Source organism: Aplidium turbinatum, chromosome 2 (genome assembly GCF_918807975.1).
Source record: "Aplidium turbinatum chromosome 2, kaAplTurb1.1, whole genome shotgun sequence".
Classification (NCBI taxonomy): domain Eukaryota; kingdom Metazoa; phylum Chordata; class Ascidiacea; order Aplousobranchia; family Polyclinidae; genus Aplidium; species Aplidium turbinatum.
The window spans coordinates 51,206,674-51,229,337 of record NC_137473.1 but is presented as its reverse complement, the minus strand read 5'-3'; the positions used below and the strand labels follow the sequence as shown (position 1 = coordinate 51,229,337).

The 22,664-nt window shown below is 37.3% G+C and overlaps 2 protein-coding genes across 3 annotated transcripts; one reads left to right on the top strand and one right to left on the bottom strand.

The window, feature by feature from the left end:
* Nucleotides 1-488: 488 nt before the first annotated feature.
* On the bottom strand, nt 489-11,070 carry LOC145786826 (ER degradation-enhancing alpha-mannosidase-like protein 3). Its single transcript, XM_082598570.1, has 18 exons — nt 10,884-11,070; nt 10,423-10,569; nt 9,810-9,962; nt 9,159-9,312; nt 8,749-8,854; nt 7,995-8,112; nt 7,781-7,892; nt 6,810-6,926; nt 6,339-6,506; nt 5,813-5,908; nt 5,363-5,566; nt 5,002-5,144; nt 4,574-4,766; nt 3,822-3,986; nt 2,328-2,493; nt 1,568-1,756; nt 1,241-1,306; nt 489-819 (listed from the first exon to the last, which is right to left on the bottom strand). The coding sequence occupies exons 1-18, from the start codon at nt 11,012-11,014 to the stop codon at nt 629-631; spliced, it is 2,619 nt and encodes an 872-aa protein (XP_082454696.1). The 5' UTR covers nt 11,015-11,070; the 3' UTR covers nt 489-628.
* A 3,228-nt stretch (nt 11,071-14,298) lies between these two features.
* On the top strand, nt 14,299-22,304 carry LOC145764884 (growth arrest-specific protein 2-like). 2 transcript variants are annotated; one of them, XM_082576579.1, is made up of 8 exons: nt 14,299-14,556; nt 15,966-16,157; nt 17,174-17,323; nt 17,822-17,885; nt 18,527-18,598; nt 18,632-18,683; nt 19,673-19,795; nt 20,416-22,304. In XM_082576579.1, exons 1-8 carry the CDS (start codon nt 14,373-14,375, stop codon nt 20,689-20,691), a joined length of 1,113 nt encoding a protein of 370 aa, XP_082432705.1. In that variant the 5' UTR covers nt 14,299-14,372; the 3' UTR covers nt 20,692-22,304. The 2 variants fall into 2 exon arrangements, with proteins under 2 accessions (XP_082432705.1, XP_082432704.1); XM_082576578.1 differs by having other exon boundaries at nt 18,527-18,683.
* The last annotated feature ends 360 nt before the right edge of the window (nt 22,305-22,664 follow it).

The following is a 22,664-nucleotide window of genomic DNA, read 5'->3' as shown; positions in this document are numbered from 1 at the left end:
CGATGAACAATTTGGTGCAAGGGCAATAAAGCAAAGAACTGAACAAGAAGCTCAAAGAACAAAAGCTACTAATCCGCACTACACGTAGTAAAAAGGCAAACAAAACATGACAGTTTCCCAGTTCGAATGAGATGGTTGAAACCAGTGTTTATTTTGAAAATGACATTTTGACCTGAGCTTATTGGAAAAGCTGGCTCGGGTTGAAAGCAACAAAACCAGCTTGTTTCTCACAAGTTGTGATTGTTAAAGGGAAACAGAGCACATGACCTGGTGCCACATTCTAGACAGTAAAGTCCGCCATTTTTACATTGATTCAACGTCTGCAAATGCTGAAACAATGTAAAAACGACGGATTTTTCTGTCTGGGATCACACCACTCGCCAAACCCGAAGAGCATGGCTCTTCCACGGGGCCAGCAAACACATAAATAATTTTGTTCTATTAAAAAAATACAACTCTTTGTCAAAAATTTGATGGTGGTTGTTTTGCAAAGCGTGACTTGGTCGAGAAAACGCTTTCAATTTTACGTTGATTCAATAAATATTGACATAAAAAAGCGTAACTCTGGTGCAGGAAAGGTAGAGGCCATATGAAGTTTCACTAAACTACAGTAACACAGCGCAAAGCATCATAACTCGTCTTTGGATTGATGAAGACTTTCTTGATCATTCAAAGATCGATTTGATTTCTCGCCAGTACTTGATGGATTCTGAGGTACTTCTTCTTCTTCCTCTACTTCTTCTTCATCATCGCCTTCCTCAATGTTGGGGTCTACAGTTTCCGAAGAGGATTTCTCTGGGTGATGCTTTCGTCGCTTTTCTAAAGCAAAAGGTGACCACCATTAGTTTATTTGTCAAAATCAAATCGCAAAAAAAGGCTAAACAACACAGTCAACACTACTTACCAGATATTAATACGATAACTGATAATAATAATAACGAATTCAGCTAACAACGACGCATATGAGGTTGATAGTTGTGCTTCTTAAGATTTGCACGTTTTACTCAAAATGTATCAGATAGTTCAATTAGCCCACCAAGCAAAACAATTCAGACGTGATGAAAGTCAAAGAGTTTTTAAGTAACGCAATCAATGTGAAACTTGCTCTTTTACCAGCACAATCAATATCAAGTACATGGTTGATTTGTGTTACACATTATGTTCTCTTTGGCTTTTGCTCGTGGCACTCATGTTGAAAAGCCTGGAACAAATATCCCAGTGAGATACTACTGCGACTTACCTTCTGCAATTTTTTCTTCGAGTTTCTTATTTCTATCCGCAATGTGATTTTCAAGAATGAGCTCAGCTGTGACAACAAAACCGGTTACAACTGGATCAGAGTGGTAAAAAAAATGATAAACAATCTCCTGGTACTATCACAATTTTAAATATAGATTGAAAGCTTCCTCACATAGCCCTAGGGTAGATTATTAACATGCATTGCAGAGACATAAAAATGTATTCGACTTCGCACTGAAATGAGCTTGTTGGGAAAGTTGTCAACTTAATGTATAAAATATATAATTCAGAAAAATCTTTTGTTAAAACACACAAATAAAGTTCTCACTTAAAGTTTTCAACTGGCCACTTATTAGAAGTCGTAAAGGTTCATATTTTTCCCAATTTTCGAGAGCTGCATTCCTCAAAGCGGTTCCTTCTTGGCCGAAGAGGAAGACAGCAGGGATGCTACTCTCCGTGTGGTCATCCCCCGCCATTTGAAAGGGGGCACTCGTTTCGAATGAACTGTCCGTGTTATCTAGTAGAAGAAATGGCACACGTTTAAGCAACTATAATAAGTGTCAGAAAACTGATATACAGTGCGGTAAATAAAAGGTGTAGTAGGGATATTACAACTAATTGCACTTTTCAAAATCTAAATTATATTGAAGTAATCACACTTTTAATTAAAAAGCAAAAACTTGATTCTTATCTATCAATGATGACTGTTGCTTCGTATGACGTTATATACACGTATTTTATAACGTCGTGTTGGCGTCATGCTCTCGAGCAAACGTGTGGAAGCTTACGAGCATTATAGACACTGCCAATACATGGTAAACCATGTTGGAACGGCTGTGGAAAAGATGCCAGACTAGAAACGATCCAAAGCTACACCTCTAAACCACCTCTTGGGCATATATCGCTGTAACAAATTTCGACCTCCAAGCTTCCAGCTAAGCCATAGACAAGTTTGTTAATCATGTCTGGAATCACAATGTCCTTGCCGACACAGTCTTGTCATTTTCTTTTAGGCCATCCACACCGCCTGCATCCGAAACCTTCAAGATTGTAGGTAACTTTAATATCGACGGTTCAGCATAACTCACCCATGACAATGACAGCTATTCCGCCCGCTTCCTCCACAGTCGTGGCTTTCTTTATGAACATGCATTGTCCACGCTTGGTGAGAACGATCTTTCCTTTGAGATTAGGAGCATTGAGAAGAGGAGTGCATGCATCCATTGGGTTGGCAACTCCAACCTCTCCGACTACCTGCAAGGAAACAGAATCCATCACTATTATTCTGAAACCTTCCTCTTGAAAATGATCTTCTGAACAACACAAAGTGAAATTTGTTAAGCATTTTAGTGACAATAAATAGTTCACTAGATAGTTTTTTCAGCTACAGTAGCCAAATGGTAAGAGCCCTGATACGGCATTCGAAAGGGCACCAGTTCGACACCACTCAAGAGCATGCAGTCTTTGCAGACACATAAAAGCATGCCTAAAGATGGACACGGAGATTAGCTTCCTTGCCTTCCCGTCCACTTAATCAAAATCTTCAACCACTGAGCGTAAGCCTGGATATAACAAACCAGACAGTTAATCACGTAAACGAGTTTTCACGTAGCACGAGTACATGGCAAATATATTAAAAGTTTTCATTCCCATGGTTGTGACTTGTGAACACAACGCATACACAGTTTAATAGAGATCTGGAAAAGTCGTACTTCTGACATTATTTCAATGTCACCAAACGTTAAAACAATGTAAAAAGAGTAACTTTCTCTCAGTATTATTACGTCTCAATACTGCCTTACATTTTGGGGAAATTAAAAGACGAACCTTTGTGACCGAATGGCTATTATGCCTTGGCAAAATTTGTCACAATCTTCATTTCCAGACATTGCTTTTATTCGCTCTTCATGTCCAAGTGACCCCAGACAGCAAAACCCGTCATTTTTACATTGATTCAACGTCTGCAGACGTTGAATCAATGTAAAAATGACTGTTTTTGTCTGGGACACTGCTAAGACAATTTAAACGTTGGTACAGTAGTTTGTAAACAGAACCAGTTCATAAACAAGCTGTGATCTTAAAGCAATTTTACGTTTCAAAAACGTTAAGTTGCATCACACGTTGCTATGCTAAAGTAAACAGTTTGTCTCAAGACTGACACACAAGGTGAAACTGCTTGAATAAATGGTATATTTGCTTAAGGTTTTCGTAATAGCCAAGCAAAGGATTTCACAGTTTGAACAAGTCACACCAAGCATGACGCCGGCTCTGTGGGTAGCGCAGCTTTGAATTTGGTCAATCCGGAGAAAATATGAACTTGCAAAGAAGAATTCACAAAATAAACAACAGTTTCGGCAAAAAATATACATTTTTTTTTAAATTTTTGCGTTAAGTTATTCAGCATGAAAGCATTCGAGCAGAGCCACCCAGACAGCAAAGCAACCGTTTTTTTACAATAATTCAACGTCTACGACGTTGAGTCAATGTAAGAAACCTTCGGTTTGCTGTCTAGGATATCTCCAAGACCGGTACCCAGATAAAGACAAAATACCATCAAAATCATGAGAAAAAAACGTAGTTACCGAAGCGATGCTCTCAAAACTAGGTCCAAATTGAGCAGGGGAAGCACGAAAGGCCAGTGACCCCATGTAGGGGTGGCTCAACAGCTGCACGTGGACGGGCTTTACCGGGACTTCAGCGGCCGTCTTAGACAATTCAATCATTTCATGCATAAACATGGCCCCTTCCTGAAAGGTAACGAATATCAACATTCAATTGATTAAAAACGATAAAACCATTTTAATTCAGCAGATTCGTTCTTCTTCTTGAAGGAGAAAGAAGCAAACTCATTTATATATTATAACTGAGTTTTAGAATCATTGGCCTATGTTTAGAAGGCGTCGCGGAAGTGCTATCTGAAAAAGAGTAATTATTATCACCGACTCTTCTTTAAAGATGAAATGGTCTTCCAGTTAGGAACATCACTACGTGCGCAAAAAATGTGCAAACTAAATTGAATTGAACAATCAAGAATAGTTGCTGCTGAAACATCAATAAAGAAATTTGTTATTTGACGTGGAAATTTGTCAAAATGTTACTGGAGCTCATTCTTGTTTTCTTCTGCGCAATTGCGCATGCGCACAACTTCAGTTGTCAGTGGTTTCAAAGCACTGTAGGATTGTGGAAGTTCTCCGGAAGAATTTTCAAAAACGCTGCGTTTTGCACAAACCCACGAGAAAATTAAAAGAAAAAGCCACCCTAGAAAAAGGCTAAAAGCACAAATTTAAAAGTCGAAAGCAGAAAAATATATTATGAATTCCGACCAATCACTTACTGTTGCATCTTTCACGGAAGTGGCGGCGTTCTGTTGTTGCACAAGTTGTATCTTTCCATCAGCCAGCACCACGATATTAATTCCCATCTTTTTAAGTATGCCCAAATGCTCCTTGTTGTCGGGCATGAACTCAGACGCGCGCAGTGTTCTTGCGCCGTTCCACACAAAGTTGTTCTGACTCTGTTGGTTTTGGCTGAAAGTCAAGTAGAAAACAAATGAGGTTTGTCATCAGTGTCAGGTCTAATCAAAATAAAAGGATTAAATTATTGCAGCTTGAGTTTATTTCAGCCAGCAAATCAGCCCTTCTTGTATTGATTCAACATCTGTAGACGTTAAATCAATGTAAAAAATGGACTGATTTTATAACTGGGATGTTTCCTAAAAAAATTGTTAGTTTGTATTTTGACGTCAGATAATTGAAAACTTACCACACCGCGGGTGAAGGTCTACCAGTTTCAATTTTATTTCTCTTTCTCAAATCTTCAATTTCGTTCAAGTCTCCTCCACGGACATATAAAGACTTGGCACAGGATCGCTCAAAATTGTCTTCAGCATTGACAGGAGATCGAGTCTGAACGTCACAAATTTTCAAACTTGTTAATAACAGTTGTTTTCAAAAATTCAACTTGTTTAACCATGAGACCTTAGCAGAGTGCTGCAAATAGGTTCATTGGACTTACTTTTTAATTTTAAATTTCGAGCATAGATAGATAGATGTTTATTGGCTGCTGCGAGATATATAGCATAGAAAATGTAAAGTTAATTCAGATCTTTTGAGCTAACACAAACCTCTTCGAAGGAGACATTCCCTTTAAAATTATTTCGCAGAGAAAGTTTCAACGGGAGGAGATGGGCCTCGGTTGTAAGGACATAGTTCTCAATGTCGATTCCGAGATCCGCAGAGTCCGGAGTGAAGAGGAGGTAAAGATACTTGAACATCTCCGCGAGAAAATAGGAATCCATCCTGTCCTCATGCTTGAAGGTCCTAACGTCCTGGAAGAGAATAAGTCTCTGATGATCAAGGAGGATCCATCCGCATGGAGTTTGGTTGTTTTTTTTTTTTGATACATCAGACATACATCTTTAATTCTTTATACACATAACGTAATTCTGATGATCCTCCTTTTAGGTGAAACAGGGTGTCAAGGGTTTAGAGAGTAATAACTATATTTGATTTAACGTAAATATAAGTAACTTGTCCGTTACTTACGTGTGTAAAGACAAAATAAAATATCTCACTTTTATTCCGGCAAATCCGCAGTCGACTCTGGCCTTGCTTTCCAAGTTCTCCACAATCGTCTTGCCTACTTCAATGTAATAAGGGTCGCCCGTGGCCTATAGCCAGTAGATCAAGTTAGAGACACAATTTTAGAATATGATAAAATTAAATCAATTTTAATATAACAAGTGTGTTTTTCACAATACTGTAGACGCCTTACTACGTTAAAAACAGAAAAAAAATCAAACCTTATGCTATATCGCCTTAATTGCACAACGAAAAGTCGCTGATGAGTTTTCAATTTCATCCTTTCCAATATTTAAATCCTTAATCCTATTCCCACGCAGAGAATGAATCCATAGACACCAAAGTACAAATGTAAGCTTACACGTACCGTACATACAGATGCGCAAACTTCTATTTGCATTACATGAAGCACCTTGTAAAGTGTCCCTTGAGATGAAAATTTACGGTTGGACGTGTGCTGTTACTTAACTCTACAGACTACAATAGAATAAACACAACTTTAGGCAAAAATCAACAAACCTTGTATAAGAGGTACGTGCTTTCTGCAAACTCGGGCCGAAGAGGGTACTGGCCCCAATGAATGTCAAAGTTGGTGGTGAAAGCTTCAGGTAAGAAAGTGTGACGGGTGAACACCTGGTACAAGAGCTCATGGGTTTCTATGGCCGACTTCACATCCCCTTTGAGGACCTGAACCAGCACATATCACAATTAAGTAAAGATGCATCTTTTTTGTCGTATCCAGGCTTACGCCCGGTAGTGGAAGATTTAGATTATGTGTATGGGAAAGCAAGGAAGCTAATGTTCATGTTCAGCTTCAGGCATGCCTTCAAGTGTCTTGCCAAAGACACAGCATGCTCTTGAGCGGTATCGAACCGGTGCCCTTTCGAGTGCCGTACCAAGGTTCTTACGACTTGGCTATGTAGCCGACAAAGTACATTTAAAGATGTGGAATGGAATGACAAGATAGACAACTGTTTCAGCCTCCATTACCTGCAGGCCAGGCCAGAAAGCGGAGAGAGCGTCGACAAAGTTCCTGGCTGAGGTGGTGGGCTTGTGCATGAGGACGTCGATCATGAGTGCACCTTGGGAGCAATATTGCTTGATAGCCTGTTAATTTAGGAAAACAGCTTCAAAACCACAAACGAAAAGCGTATGCAGCATTGGGACGTTACATTAAGGGACGCGCAGCTTCGCTATTCCAACTACATTAGAGGTCGCAAATTTGACGCTTTGCTACAAGCTTGCTTTCAACAACAAAAAATTAATTACGTAGGCTACTTAAAAACAAACTTCAACATTCTTGTATAACTCATAAATAGTACAATATTTTGTAAATCACAAGAAAACGTGACCCTTCTAGTGTGGCGCATTAGCCAAAAACGGATGCAGTTATGCACACCTATTATCTAAAATCCCTAATGTAGCATTGAAATGGATAAAGCGCACGTAGCAGTATGTTTTGTGTAATTCAAAAACAATGTCATCAATCGTAGAGTAAAAGCGAAAAAATCAGAATCACACTAAAGTCACATTGAAGAGATCCAACGTGGCACATGAAGAGAAAAATGAAAACCACTGAGTGGTAATAATAATGTTACATGGTTTCTTTATTGTCGTTCAACAACTGCTAAGGTCTTTTAGCGACAACGCTTATTTTCAATTTTGTATCAGATTTACGATATCATCACATTATAACTCGACTTATCCGCACTGCGTCATGAAAGAAAGAACACAATCGGTTCCGTTTTTAAAGTCTTCAGTGTGACCTGACCTAGAATCCAACTCAGATCTACCAGCACCAGCGCCAAATGCGATAACCACTCGGCCAGTGAGCTGGTTGAAAACCACTGCTGAGAATGGAACATTCCCGTATCGTAAAACATTTGGAAATATTTACTACGTTTCTACATATGGCGGCGTTGAAACGATGTGAAAGAAGAAAAGTTCGATCAACTGACTACCTGATAATGAGTGTTGAACCGTTCCAGAAAAACCTCGTCGCCAAGTAATATGTAAGCTTTGAGAAGATATTCGTAATACGAGTCGATGCCGGCGCCTATTCCACTTTCTTTTCTGTAAAAATGATTTCCGAATAAAACCGGCACAGACCGCCCAACAAATGTAGGACAAATAACTTGTGACGAAACAAAACAGCAAAAGTTACATTCTTCTAACCTGATCCACTCTCCGTTTTCCACATTGAGCACAGTGCCCATTAAGTCCGACGACCTTTGGCGCCTCGACCATAAATAATCCATGGCCGCCCGGGCGTGGGTTTCGTATACAGCGTCACCTGGTGGCAAATACTGGGAGTTGGAAATGGTCTTTCTTATCATTATACAGTGATTGAAAAAAAACACAATATGCTTCCCAGACAGCAAATTTGTCATTTTCACATTGAATCAACGTCTGCAGAGGAAATTTAGTTTTCACTTTTTTAAGGCCATTTTCTAAAAGTTCGGATTTGCTAACTGACTGGCTCCTGTTCTTAGTCATGCTTTGCTTAATCAAAGCATTTTGGTTTAAAATAGTTTTCCAATTTAAAAACTTCAAATACAAAAAAATTTCTTACATATGAACATAAATGAGCTGAATGAATTAGGACAGGCTGTTTTGATAAATTGTCTTTTAAATCATAATGGTTTTAAAAGCGTTCGCTTAAGACAACTAAGCAGGTTTGACTGAAAGAAGAGTGCTCCTTATCCAAAGAATGACGAAGTTGGGAAATGGACGATCTTATAATTTTGAGTTGAAAAACTGGCTTCTTAGGTACCGTATGTATATAAATCTTGAGTCCTCAAAAATGAGCAGCGCATTTATGGAGATCGAAACAACTACTAGCTTCAACAAAAACAGCAAACACAATAAAATGGCATATTTAAGCCACGAAATTATCACGTAATGACATACTTAAGGTGAAGTACTGTACCTGTAAACCTAGACAAGGCGGCCATCTCTAGTATCATGGTCCCTGCACAAGCTGTGCACGTGTCCCTATCCTTGAAACGACGTACAGCACCAGTGAGAAGATTAATCTGAAAGAGTCGCAGTTGAAATAAATTTCAACAAACAATCAATATATGCAAAAGCTACAGTACAAACAGTTGTCATCACTTTTAATCCACTAATAAAAGTCAATCTAAAGCATCAGACTATCTAGCCCTATTGGTAACACTACGAAGGTATGATGTTTTTACGTTAAAAAGTTACAATTAATGTGTGTATAAAACCTTTGATGGGGTTCATAGTCAGACACTGTGCGACAAGAATTACATTAACCCAGTTACTTCACACATGTTGGAAGTTTTATACAGTATTAACCAGTTCTTAAAACTTTACCCTGCTCAGAGGCATCCCTGAAGAAGTATTGAATGCAGGCAAAAGCCTATCACCCAAGTCCTTGGCTAAACGCAGGAGTGATCCATTATACCAAGTCATACGGCCATGTACTTCTTGCAATTCTAATGCTGCGGAGTGTCCACCAAGAAGGCCTCTGCACAAAAAATGTACATCAGCAGTCAAAATACGTTTCTTATTGTAGTTGCACTGATCAATGTATATGTAATTGCATCAAATATAGTTACTAGTCTCTCAAACCTCTACAGCCTGTTGCGCCCTAAAAGGGGGATAATCAGAAGATCCTTAATCCAATATAATTCTATTTGAATAAGAACTTTCTGATGATCCTCCTTTTAGGGTGACACACTGATACAGGCTGTAGAGGTTTTAGAGAGTAGTAACTATATTTAATGTAATTTGCTCTGCTTGGATTTTTGCTTGGCATCGAGCACTTTTTGTAGTATAATCTGTATTTATTGTTTATATAATTATGTGTAAAAAAGTAGCACTTATTAAAAACTATTTATGAAGCACCGGTATTTATATTACTACTAACGTTTGCATACGTTTTTTTTTCTTGTCAATTATAAGATCCATACATACTTCTAACCTTCTTTTATGATAACAACAAAAGCATGGAACACAGCTTACCCTAGCATCCGTATGTTCGTCTCAAACACTGATACTGTTAAATCAGCATCAAATGTTACGTCGCGGCTAACCTTCTTCACAGCTTCTTCAAATTCATCATAAAGCCCAAGTATTGCCAGTGTGTCAAGGGTGTCCACCAGAGTAAGTGAAAAGCTGCAGTTTTTATTTTTTAAATAACAGATAAAAATTTTAACATAATAAGTTGTATTTTGAAAAAGTTTGTAATATGGTGGACGGTGGTAGATAAAAATACCAGTACGGTACGGTATATTGATAGAATCAAAACAGCAAGAGAAGCAAGTGAATAGTTTATGAAGAAAAGCCAAAGATTACTGGTTTGTGTCATTACATCAAGCAAAATATAATTTTTCTAAGCTACACTAACTAAGTATCGTAAATATTTGGACTGTTTCAAGATAGGCTACTATATCAGTCAGAAATTCAATATACATCATAGGCTAATTTTATTATTTTCTCACGCAACTTAAAATTTGATGTAAACATTCAATTTTGGTTGCTAAAAAAAAAGATAAATAAAGTAGAATCAGTATATCTGTCACAGTACAAAAGCATGCCATGATTTATTTTGTATACCAACAAAATACAAACTGACTTTCCCAGTGCATCATCAACATCTCCTCTTGATGGGGTCACACCCCGTATCCTTCCTTTGCAAGCTATAGGCATAAGCTCATCAGCAGGGTAAGCATTGTCCATGTATGCTCTGTATGCATGGTTAAACATTTCCAAGACTTTGTCTCTGAAAAGAAATGAACATATATGAACAGCAGCAGATACAGCATTTGCTAAAGTTGTAGTATCAATGACACCACCTCCATTGAGTGAGTTCAGTTAGGTAGTTTTTGTTTCTGAGCATCACAATGAAAAACAATATACGCTAAACACAACAGAGGTCTAGAAATGCAACAATTTACAGTCTAACTAATGTACCAGTATATATATCGAAGATCTTTTCACTCAACTTAATGTACCGTATTGGTTTAAGCTAACAATAACATTCACAACAAATAAACACAAAACCTCCACACAAAATTATAACAACACCTTGCTTACCTAAGCTCCAGACGATTTGTTGCTGTCATATTTTTTGGCCCCCATACTGGATTGCAAATGGTAAGCAAAGTTAAAAAGCACCACAGAAACTGCCATTTTAGGCAGAAAGAGAAAAGTTTAATCTTCTCCATGGAAGAGGTCAAGCACCTTTCTTTTATTTTTGAGCATGCAAAGCTTAAGACACTGAACAAACTTAGTTTTTTGTTATATTTTTTCATTCACTATTGCCTTGACATATTTGATGTGTAGTATATATGCGTATGTCTAAAGCAAACAAATAAAATAAAAATAAACCACTATACCAAGTTAAACTTTATGAAACAATCACTTAAAAATCGGCCTATATAACTTCAATAATGTATAATATTGTATATATGAAAAGTAACCGGATGCAACCTATTTTGTCCCCACTGAAATATAAATAGGTTGCACCCAAGGTAACCTGTCGACTGTGTGGCCAAGAGGTGACAGAATCAGCACAATGCAAGAAAGGATGTCAGCTCAATAGCCTACCTATCAAGAGTATGGGTCTATACATTGGCATGACCTCAACAATAAGGTGAAAAATGAATAGAAAAAGCGATCTGACTGCAACAGAACATGGCTGCACCAAAGCATCGTACACCAGTGAGCAGGCAGTTATGCCTTGACAAAGCAAGTCTAAAGAAATAACCCAATCGGCTCTCAAATGGAAATCTGATCACTTAACTAAGTGGAGATGTACGTACAACCTGACTATTTCACACCACGCCACATGATATTACTGTTTATACCGGCACTTATACCAAAGCATTTATCAGTTTAGCAACAACTTTAATTCTATCAAAAACAGTCGAAAATATCAGTAAAAGATTTTCTTATAAATTATCGGAGCTGGTATACAAGTCCCCACCCTTAGTAACTTATGACAAAGACAGGACTCGACCAAACATAAAGGGTGAAACTACTTTACCTTTACTTTATTATACTGTCCACACACTTTAATCCACATGTTTTGGTCAATTCCTCTTTGTCATGAGTTACCAAGAGGGGGGGGGGGAGACTTGTATTCCAGCTCTGATAATTTTATAAGAAAATCAGCTCCAAATTATCTTATATCCCATAGGCTATGCTAAGCCAAGGGATGATGGCGTCTGGCTAGCCGATAATTCTAACCTTTAACATTTAAAAGTTTTATCTCAACCTTTCATCACAATTTAGAGCTGAAAATACGCTCACAATGCACCTACCGGTAATTAAATGCAAATAATTTTTCTGGTCCCCCGCTAGCTGTCTCTTCTTCGAAGACGTGGCCCACTTTCACAACACACCAGCCACCACTACATGTTACTTGTATTCAGTGTTTAAGTATTTCATAACAGTTCTATGGCTCTCCCACATAAGACTTCCCACCCCTGTACTAAGCGGACGCTTATGAAATTGCCTGATTACATTTGCTCTGTCTGTACCTGTGCCAATAAACTAATGTTTGAGAATATTTACCAAAACTTAATATTTATCAAAACTTATGTTTGAGAATATTACCAAAACTTATTTTTTGTTCGTTATATGGGCAACATAGCCCTTTCTTTTGTCAAAGTCAAACTCAACTTACGTCAAATTTTTAGCGACGCCTGTTGACTTTATCTCTAGAAAATGATGTCCGCAAAGTGACAGTAAAGACTAAACATGTTTTTAAAAATGTTTAAAGGGTTGTTCTTTCTCAAAAAGTACGAAATTGCTCCAACACAAAGTAGGCTGCAATCAACAAAACTTCGACACATTCAACAGAACTGGATTCCTTCCAAGGTGAGAAGAAAATCAACTTTTCTACTAGAAATTTTGATTTTTTTCGCACCGCATAAAAACATCACGTGTGGTGCCCTGCAAAGATCTGTATTTGGACCAGTGTTAGAGAGAGAGAGAGAGAGAGAGAGAGAAACCTTTTATTTCGTCTGTTGCGACAATAGTACGGTACAATTATAAACAATACGAATAAAATAGTACCATAGCTATCTAAATACCACAACAGACAGGAAGCAGCGAAAGACTATATCAGTCATCGAGTCAGCTGCTTCCCAGTTCTTAATGTGACAAATGTCAAGCATCGGCAAATTACGTTGAAACAAGATAGGCTGATTTTCAGTAATATTAATGAAAGAAAAAAGAAAATCATGTGCTGCTGCGATCCTTAAGTGAAGTCCTGTCGTTTTAATCAAATATAAACTTTATTCCGGGTGATTAAAAATAGGAAAAACTTTTGAAATCAATAAACTCTTGTAGCAAGGGCGTTTAAACTTCAGTGCAACCAAGAAAAGTTCAAGCCAATAGCCTAAATAGTTCAAGGCTACGAGTAAAAACATTTTCAGTAACAGTATTACAATACAAAAATAATCACAATTTAAAAAAAAGGTATAGCCTAGGCCTATTGTTCTGTCATAAAAGAAATGGCTGAGTGACTCTCAGTGGTACCTGTTAGGCTGCATGAAACTAGCGCAATGTGACTGTATAATTTGACAAACAAATTGAATAGAATGTAAATGAGTGTTTTTCTTGTTTAACATTAATGTTCAGTTCAGTTTGTTTTTATTTCTGACCATCACAACGAAAAAAAAACAATATATGCCAAACATAGCAAAGGTCTACAAAAAGGTAGAAGCGACAAAACGCGGATGTTATAACGTGCATGATACCAAAGCAGAACAGTCAGTTTATTAATCGTATCTTTGAGACTACGCCTGAGTCCACCCAGAAAGAAATGCTTGACTGCTGGAAGGAAGGCACCTGTTTATAAAACTTTGTTTCAAATGTACTTATTCAATTTGAAGTACTTATTCAATTTCAAGTAACCTGTTGCCTGGACAATGGTAGAAATTAGGATAATAGCCGTGTCAGACCAGACGTTACTAGTGTAGAATCTGATGAATGCATGCCTAATGATCAAACAAATAGTTTTGAATCAAATTTTAGATGTTCACTATTCTTTAATGAAATGCATTTTTTTCTGTTCCGAATTAGGATGTTAATTTTATCATTGTCAATCTGATTCTGACATTTGAAGGTGTTGCTTGAAAATACTTTTAAATCAATTTGTAAAAACTGCAATATAATGTTGTTTGGGAGCTGGTATACACGTCCCCCCCCCCCCCTGGTGGTAACTCATGACAAAGACAGGACTCGACCAAACATAAAGGGTGAAACTACGGTACTTTACCTTTGATTTACTGTTCACACACTTCAATCCACATGTTTTGGTCAATTCCTCTTTGTCATGACTCATGAGTTACCAAGGGGGGGGGGGGGGGGACTTGTATACCAGCTCCGTTGTTTGTATTATCTCAAAAGTGTTGTTTACAACATACATTAAATGTGTATTCAAAAGATGCATCATCAAGTATCGTCAAGACGTCAACACTATGTATAGTTTCATTGTAGATATGTTTGATCAAATGTTACTTGATAGGAATTGAGATTCAAGTTTAAAGTGTTTACTTGGGTAGATGGTGAATCATGGAGAACTACCGAATGTTTGGAAATAAAAATCCATATAATTTCTCTTTATTTGAAGAAGGGGATATAAATGATCCAGTTCAAGATGAAAGTGCTCATATAACCGCAAATATAATTGAACAGCAAAGAAAAGCACTGATTCCATTGAAAGAGGATCTGGCTGATTGGCTTTCCAAGCTGACAGGTGGGTAACATCTTGCATTAGCTTATTATTTAAATGTCTGCATAGTGCATAGCATGTTCATAATTTTAAATGTATGAGTTTTTCAAAGCAATCTAACTTAAAAATATAGATTCTGGTACGGTATGTCAGAAATTTCAGGTCAAAAACGGCTTCCAGTAAAAAAGTTACTGCAACTTAAAAACGCAACAGTTACAAATGCACCTGTGCCGCTGGACGGAGGTTAAGGACAATTTTTGCCATACCGTGGCATATATGGCGTATATATAATGTTGTTTTGTTTTCATAAATTTATAGTGTGGCATTCTAAGATTGTTGTGGCTTTGTGATGTCAGTGTCTGTACAAGTTGTGCTGATTGTAGTTCAGTGGGAGAATGCTGTTCAATGTTCATAGATAAGTTTTTGCTCATCTTGTCTGCTACGAGAAGAGCAGTACCGGTATATTATAATAACTCACTGACTTCGAAAAGATGGCTTTATTTCTATTTTTTTATCAAAATGTTGTTTCTAAGCATTTCATTTCCTATTAAATTGGAAGATTTCTTGACATGTTAGTCAAACAGAGATTAACACAAACACATGTTAGTCAAACAATTGCAGCAATAATAAAATCAAAAGTTTTAAAACTGTTTGGCCACACTAAAAGATCACAATTCGGAATCAGCAAAGTTTGCACAGAAGGTAAAGTAGAAGGAAAAAGAAAACGTGGCAGACAACCAAAACGATGGCAAGACAACATTCAATCATGGACCGGACTCCACTTGACGACACTGGGCGTGTTGGCTCAAAATCGCCACTCTTGGAAGCAAATAAGCCATGTTGATGCGCAATCTGCCGCAGGCAGAGATAACGACTGATGATAGTCAAACAGAGAGCAGAAATCAAGCAGAGAAACTATGAATACTACTTTTTAAAGTCTTTGATATGAAACGATTAAGGTTTATTACAACAACTGGCTGCATTCGAGGTAGAAGATTATTGGTCTGCCTTATGGTACCACAAAAGATTTTTATCTTCTGAAGGGTGCCGTAAGCCTAAAAAGGTTGGGAACCAATGTAATTGTAAACGATGTAATTGGAACAATGAACTAAAAAACTTCAGAATTATACCATAGCCTTTTCATTGCCTTATAATATCATATATATCAAATCTAAACTATCCCACTTTAAACATTATTGTATAGGCCTATTATATAAAAGATTAAAATGCAATTAATGGCTAAAAAAGTACAAAATTGACTTAGCTGAGATGGAATTGAAGCTTACCTACAACAAAACTATTTTCTGTTAAATGTTAATAACATGCACAATTGCACATCTAGTCAATTACAATTGTTTTATCGTTTTTAGTTCTGTGGGCTGTAACAATGTCCAGCAGCTCAAAAGCAAGTACATTTTTTGTTCCAATTTCAGGTAAAACGATGAACGAGAAAAACCTGTTTGAAGTTTTACAAACTGGAGCAGTTTTGTGTGAACTTGCTCACATTATTTGTGACTCAAAAGAAAAAGCCCCTAAACATAAAAACAGGCCTAAGAGTGCACACGTCACTGCAGCTAACCATCATGGAGGAAGGCCTGTTTCGGTACAAAGTATCTCTTGGAAAGGTGTGTATTAATGACTTAGCACTGCATGTCATTTGAATATTTATTCAGAACATGTTGAACCACTACCCCCTCCTCCAAAGTACAATCCATTTGCCCAACTATCTTCGTTTTTGACTCGAATGGGTGATTCTGAATCGCCTCCGTACTGGTGTTGGTCGCTTCAAGCACAATATGTTTACCTGGAGTTTGTGTGACTCACCAGCCTGTGTTTGTGGTGACTGTCAAACAGCACAGCACATCATTAATCACTGTCCAGTGTTTCGACCTGCAGAACATGTGGATCTCATAGACCCTGATATGAAGACATTACTCTGGTTGCAACAATTGGGAGATGTTGCCTGAATTGCTGCCTCATAAGCAAGAAGAAGACTGCATGTAAATTGTAGTTTGGTAAAAAAAGCATCATTTGTTGGTTTCTATTGAAGCAACAAAAATATAGCCTTTTTTGCAAAGCAGTATGTTAAAATGACGACACTGGGTAAGCTAGCTAAAAACCGTGGTTCAAGGAAACATAACCCATATTGATGTGCTCAATCTGCTTCAAGCAGAGATGGCGATTGAATATATGTTAAAACTAGATTTAAGTAAAACTATCTGAATGCGTGTGCACACTGGACTGTGCACAATTATAGTATAACTAAGTCATATGTCATACTGACTCTTTTAAAGTACAGTATATTATATACAGTATAGTATAGTAACTGCATATACACTAAATGTAGTATGTTTTCAGATGTGCCATTTTATGTTTGTTTTTTTTTGTATAAATCTGCAAAGATATTTAGTGTACGATACTTAACGTTTTTTTTTAAATTGATAATGTTTTTACAAGTTTAAAACTTAGGTACCGGTATATAGTTTCTTTTATATAATTTCATCAGTTGGCAGTAATGTGTTCTGCAGTTGTACATCATGTAAAAGTAAAACATTTGATCTGCATTATGGTTTCTTTAAACTTAAAAAACTCTACAGCACCAGTTGTTTTGATTGACTCTGACCAACGCATGTTTATTCAGAACATGTTGAACCACTACCCCCTCCTCCAAAGTACAAACCATTTGCCCAACCATCTTCGTTTTTGGCTCGAGACAACGCTGCTAACTTTATATCATGGTGCCGCCAAATTGGCGTGGACGAAGCTTGCATGTTTGAGTCGGAATGTTTAGGTGAGTTTGCCAGCCAACTAGAAGCAATCAAATATTTCTTATGTTGTCATTGCCAAATGACTTTAAACATGTATATTGTTCAACTCCATTTAGATAGGAAACTCATAGATGATCAGTTAATTGCTTACCTTTAATTCATTCCTTTTTACATTAAAAAGTAGGTTACAGTTTTTTTCGCCAAGGAATCATTTTAATTTGTGTCTTGAGCTTCAATTGTATATAATTATGCAATTGATTGAGTTTCGCTTTTAGCAGCATGATCGTTGCTTACTTCACTGTGTAGATTCACAGAATCTACACAGTGAAGTATATAACTATATAAACTATAACAGATGAAAATATCGTGGGTGCATATTTTTGATCATGTTGTTTTATTATTTTGTAGTTCCATTTTTTTCTGCTTGCTTGTAATATCCCTCCCCATTGCTTTTTCAATAAAAGACGTTGTCCTTTGCGTAATGAACCATTGTTATATTGTGTCTGTATTGTTTGTTTTAGTTTTACAAAAGCAACCAAGAAATGTGGTTCTTTGTCTTCTGGATGTTGGAAGAATAGCGTCAAGGTGTGGTAACCGACCCAACCAACAAACCAGTTGTTTTTTGGATTGATTCAACGTTCAGTCAATGAAAAAAAAAACTGATTTGCTGGCCGGGGAGACACAATAACAAACTGACAGAAAATATCTTCACAGAAAAAGTGATTGGATAAACTTTGTCGTTTTTACTCTTTGTGGGTATGACTTGCAACATGCAAACCTGACACTGGGCACCATGTTTGAGGTCTTAGTCATTTATAGGGAGGGGTTGAACAAACCTATCCCTCATCCATCAAATCACATTTTTCTTACATTGATTCAACGTCTGCAGACAAGGAAAGGATTGAGTTGCCTTACTTGAAAAATATGTTAAGTGTGTTGTACAAGACCAATGAACAAAGTGTCAAATTTGGTTTAAAAAGAATATACTGTACGGTATTCAATTTATGAATAATCTAGAAAGTACTGTACACATACACGTATTCCTCATACACGTATTCCTCATAAGTTATTAACCGTTGCTATACGCCAACTCATAAATTCATCTGTCAGTGCATTTAAGACAGCTCTTTGCAATACACCTGTTTAGAAAATAGAACGATTCTGAACTAAGTAGTTTAAAATGCTTTATTCGACGCACAATTTCATCCAGACTTTCTTTGTTTCAGGCATGGCGTGGTTGCTCCTGAACTTGTGCAGCTTGAAGAGGAGATTGAGCAGGAAGAAAGAAAATATGGATTGTTGAATGAAGCGCAGTCCAACGGTGTTGCCAGCAACAACTCCCATCAGCCTCCGCTGTCGAATAACTTGAAAGCCCGAGCCAAGGTTGCTTAGTCAAATCCAAACTTAACTCATAGTTTTGTAGTTGATTTACGGCTTAAGCTGGTTGCTGAAACTCTAACGCTCATCTATGGGTGTAATAAGCTGAGTGTGCGTAGTAGATGAGGGATAAGCGGCCAAGAGAAAGAAACCGGCCAGTCTGTTAGTCTTTAAAGGCATACTAAATGAAATTTTCAAACGGAAATTAAGCATCAAAATGCGTAAACTGAACATTCAAGAATACATTTCAAAAAAATTACCTAAAAAAAAATTTGTTTTCAATGGCGCTGGCAAAGCCCAAAGTCCAATGTTTCATTTTTTTTCAAAATGATCAAAAAGTGCAAACACAGCTCGAGAATACGTCACAAAAGACAGCAATAACAAAAGCCACGTTACAGCATCTGATGTTTTAACATCAGATCTGAGGTTTTGAGCAAACTGTCTGATGTTTCGACGTTGAAATCTGATGTTTTGATGTACATACATACATAGCCTACAGTTAAATCGCCGGCAGTAACAACTGTTGCGTGATCAGCTGATTGCTCGTCTTTTATTACGTAGACTGTACAGTCGCACGCTTCGCTGCTCAGGCCCATTCTGGTTTTGAAAGCTCTGACAAAAGTACGCGCGGAATGCTGATCAGACCGCAATGGGGCAAAATTTTATTGAAAATCGTTTTATGGTAGCAAGTTAAACACAAAGAACGTGGAAAATCGCCAAGTCAGGTTTTTCCTTTACTATCCCTTTAAGACATAGAATAATGAGGTCTTCTCACTCCGGATGCTTGGTATCAAGTACAAGGCCACCATTTCATGTTCATCAATGCAAAGTTTACCCATTTCCTATCAGCAGTCAATTCAACAGTTCCTTGTCAGTTTTTTATTTGTTCTTTCGTTTTTCAAAGGACTTCGATTTTCATTTTGTTGGTTAAAGAACATGACTTCTCATGTTTCCGTGTCTGCCTTGGTTTTAACGATTCTTTCCCCACATTGCAGGTTCTAAAGCTGGATGATGCCGTTCACCGCATTGTTGACGGGCCTCCGTTTGATGGACAGGTTGAGATTGAAAGGGTCGGCGAAGGAAGATACCGAATCGAGGGAAAACTAATTTTTGTGCGCGTAAGAAAAACAAGTTTTTTAAATTTTTCTGCGATTTACAGATATATCACTACATTGTGTACAATTATGTATCAATTATAATTGATGATTATGTCCTTAATCTGATGCAGACGTTGACGATCAATGTCTTCCAAACTTGTCTGTCATTTTACATTCGTATAAAATCGTTAGTTTTGATTGTTGTGTTTGTGGCCCATTGGTTCAAGCTGTTTAAAAAAGTTAATCTTTGCCGATCTCCGCTTCTTTTTCCTTGTATCATGCCCTATAGTGGTAATTTCTCCATGTCTGTGAATGTGACCTACAAATTGCATCTGGACCCTTCTAACTGTTGTTATTAATCTCCTTTCCGTTTTTGCCAATTCCAGAACTTTGTTATTACTTTTAGTTGTGTATAGTTATAAAAGTTAAAAACAATTGTTGTTGACGCCATTGAGCGGTTGACATTGTTGGGACTTTCTTCTTGCAACAGCAAAAAAAAATAGGGAAAACTGAAGATAATTTTTAACATGTCAACAAGGCTCACATTTTAGTAGAAAAAAGATTTAAAATCACAGTGAAGTTGTCATACTCATGTTTTTTTTAACCTTGTTTTGTTGTCGTTTATGGATTCTTCATCTCAGATGCTCCGCGGACGCCACGTGATGGTGAGAGTAGGAGGAGGATGGGACACACTGGAGCACTACTTGATCAAGCACGACCCTACACACTTCATCCCCAAAATCACTGCCAAAGAGATTTGTGACACTCTGTCACAAGACATCGCTTCTTCAAGGAGGCAATCTGCTCATTCGGGCTCAAGAGCAAGACCTTCCTCGAGAGCGGCATTGGAATTGATTCGAAGTAACAAAGGGTACTTCGTGCCTCTTGCGAGAAGGCCTCATTCAGCCATGAATTAACAGACTTCGAGCATAGTCATCTTGTTGCTTTATTGCATGTTCTGTGTCTGATACGATTTCAAAAGGGCTTTCGATACTGGAAAAAAACTTGTATGGAGTTTCTACATACAGTATCTTAGTTCTAAAGCTTGGTATCTTTAAAAAATTGCAACTTTCATGGCTCACTGTTGACACACACCATGTAACCAATGAATTTGTAACGCATACCGTTCAAGCACATCTTAACATGCTACGGGAAAGGCTTCAAAAGTGGTTTTTACTGCTTTGTTGCATCCCATGGTCTCATAAGGATATGTCACTCCATAGTTGTTGCACGACGCGTTGGTGAGAATGAGTTTGTGCTGTATTTTATTACGGAATTTCATTGTTATAAAGTAGCATTGTTGACAATTTTATTATTTACGTGTCATCTTTTGTGGCATAAATGTTACTACACTTCATATTGAAACGAAATGATCCAATCGCACATATAATTGAACTTTGTGGCTCAGCTATCAAAGTCAGTGTTTTGTACATTGGTTCAATGTCTGCAAGCGTTGAATATATGTCAAAATAACGATATTTTTACCAGCTGATTGGTAGAAGCTAATAGACTGCATAGACTCTTACACTGTGAACTACAATCGGCCTCAACGCAATCCAAGATTGCGCATAATTTTCGTTTGAAGCGTTTTGGTTTAATTTGCTGCATTTTTCATGCTTGATGGTAATTTTATGTTGTGAAATCTTAGGCCGTTACCCAGCCAGCAAATCACTTCTTTTTTATTGATTGAACTTTCGCATATGTCGAACAGTATATAGCAGGACTGATTTACTGACTGGAAAGCAGCTGAGCAGCAGGCTACTAGGAGCTGTATGATGCATTTCTGTTGAAGCTTGTCTATTCTTTGAGCATATGATATTGTTATTTTACTTTTTAACAAAGATACAATGCATTGTGCATTCTGCACTTCGATTGTTTTTTTTTTTATTTTGAGTCTGTCTTCATCTTTGCGTTGTGAATGTCGTATATTTGCCCAATTCCCATTGAAAGCTATGTTCCTTGCAATGTGGTTTACTCAAAGTTGCATGTGTCGCCGACGGTGCGTGTTTTAATTTATGTTGTAACAATGTAACATTTACCGGATTGCTCCTATTCATATCACGCTTATTACTGTGAATTTTAACTGGAAGAGTTTGTCTTTTAACATTGACCGAACTTCTCAAGCGGTTTGATCAACGTGTTGAAAGGAAATTTGACAAACTTGACTTGATTTTTAAAGCTACTAATTCTTCAATGTGGACTGTGATACATTTTATTTTCTATTAGTTTATTTGTACCGCACGTGAACAATGTTGTCATTTATTGTAAGAGCTTTTGTGTTTTCGTCAGCCTCTTGTGACCTACTTAATTGGTACTTGGGAATTTGGGAGTGACAATGCAAAGCGTTTGCTATTTGCGTACTTAAATTTTTTTTCGTAGCCTTCAGCGTGAAAAAATGCCTATTCAAGTATTCATATTTGTTGCTTGGGGTGAGCCAAACTTGGTTTGGTCGTGGACTCGTGGTCGTGGTGTCTTTTGGCCTTTATGTGTAGGTAGCCTTCAGTATGTTGAATAAAGGCTATACCTTCGACACACTGACTGTTTTGTTGTTATGACCTTGGTATGACGGAAACAAGCAAGCAGCCTTGCTTGAATTAATCTTGGTGTTCAAATTTTTGCTTTCATATTTTTATTTAAACTAAAAAAAACTTTAAACAGAGATTATTTTCGCTGTCCTGCCACATACAAACTAATTTTAAATAATGTATTTGGTAGCGGAAGAAACGATGTATGGTGCTGTAAAAATCCAGAGCATATCTTGATACAAACAAACGCAATCACGTTAAGATATCAAAAATTTTCTTTTTGTAGCTGATCTCTTATGAACTGCATAAAGGACATCTATCATCGAACCCCAGCAGTAATTTGCCATCATGTTACAGTTTCATCG

Coding starts and splice junctions, on each gene's coding strand:
- LOC145786826 (XM_082598570.1), bottom strand. CDS start 11,014: ATGGAGAAGATTAAACTTTTCTCTTTCTGCCTAAAATGGCAGTTTCTG. Junction 9,963..10,422: donor GTTGATGATGCACTGGGAAA/GTCAGTTTGTAT, acceptor TAAAAACTGCAG/CTTTTCACTTACTCTGGTGG. Junction 5,909..6,338: donor GCACGTACCTCTTATACAAG/GTTTGTTGATTT, acceptor TACTGGCTATAG/GCCACGGGCGACCCTTATTA.
- LOC145764884 (XM_082576578.1), top strand. CDS start 14,373: ATGGAGAACTACCGAATGTTTGGAAATAAAAATCCATATAATTTCTCT. Junction 17,324..17,821: donor GTTTGAGTCGGAATGTTTAG/GTGAGTTTGCCA, acceptor TGTTTGTTTTAG/TTTTACAAAAGCAACCAAGA. Junction 17,886..18,526: donor GTTGGAAGAATAGCGTCAAG/GTGTGGTAACCG, acceptor TCTTTGTTTCAG/GCATGGCGTGGTTGCTCCTG.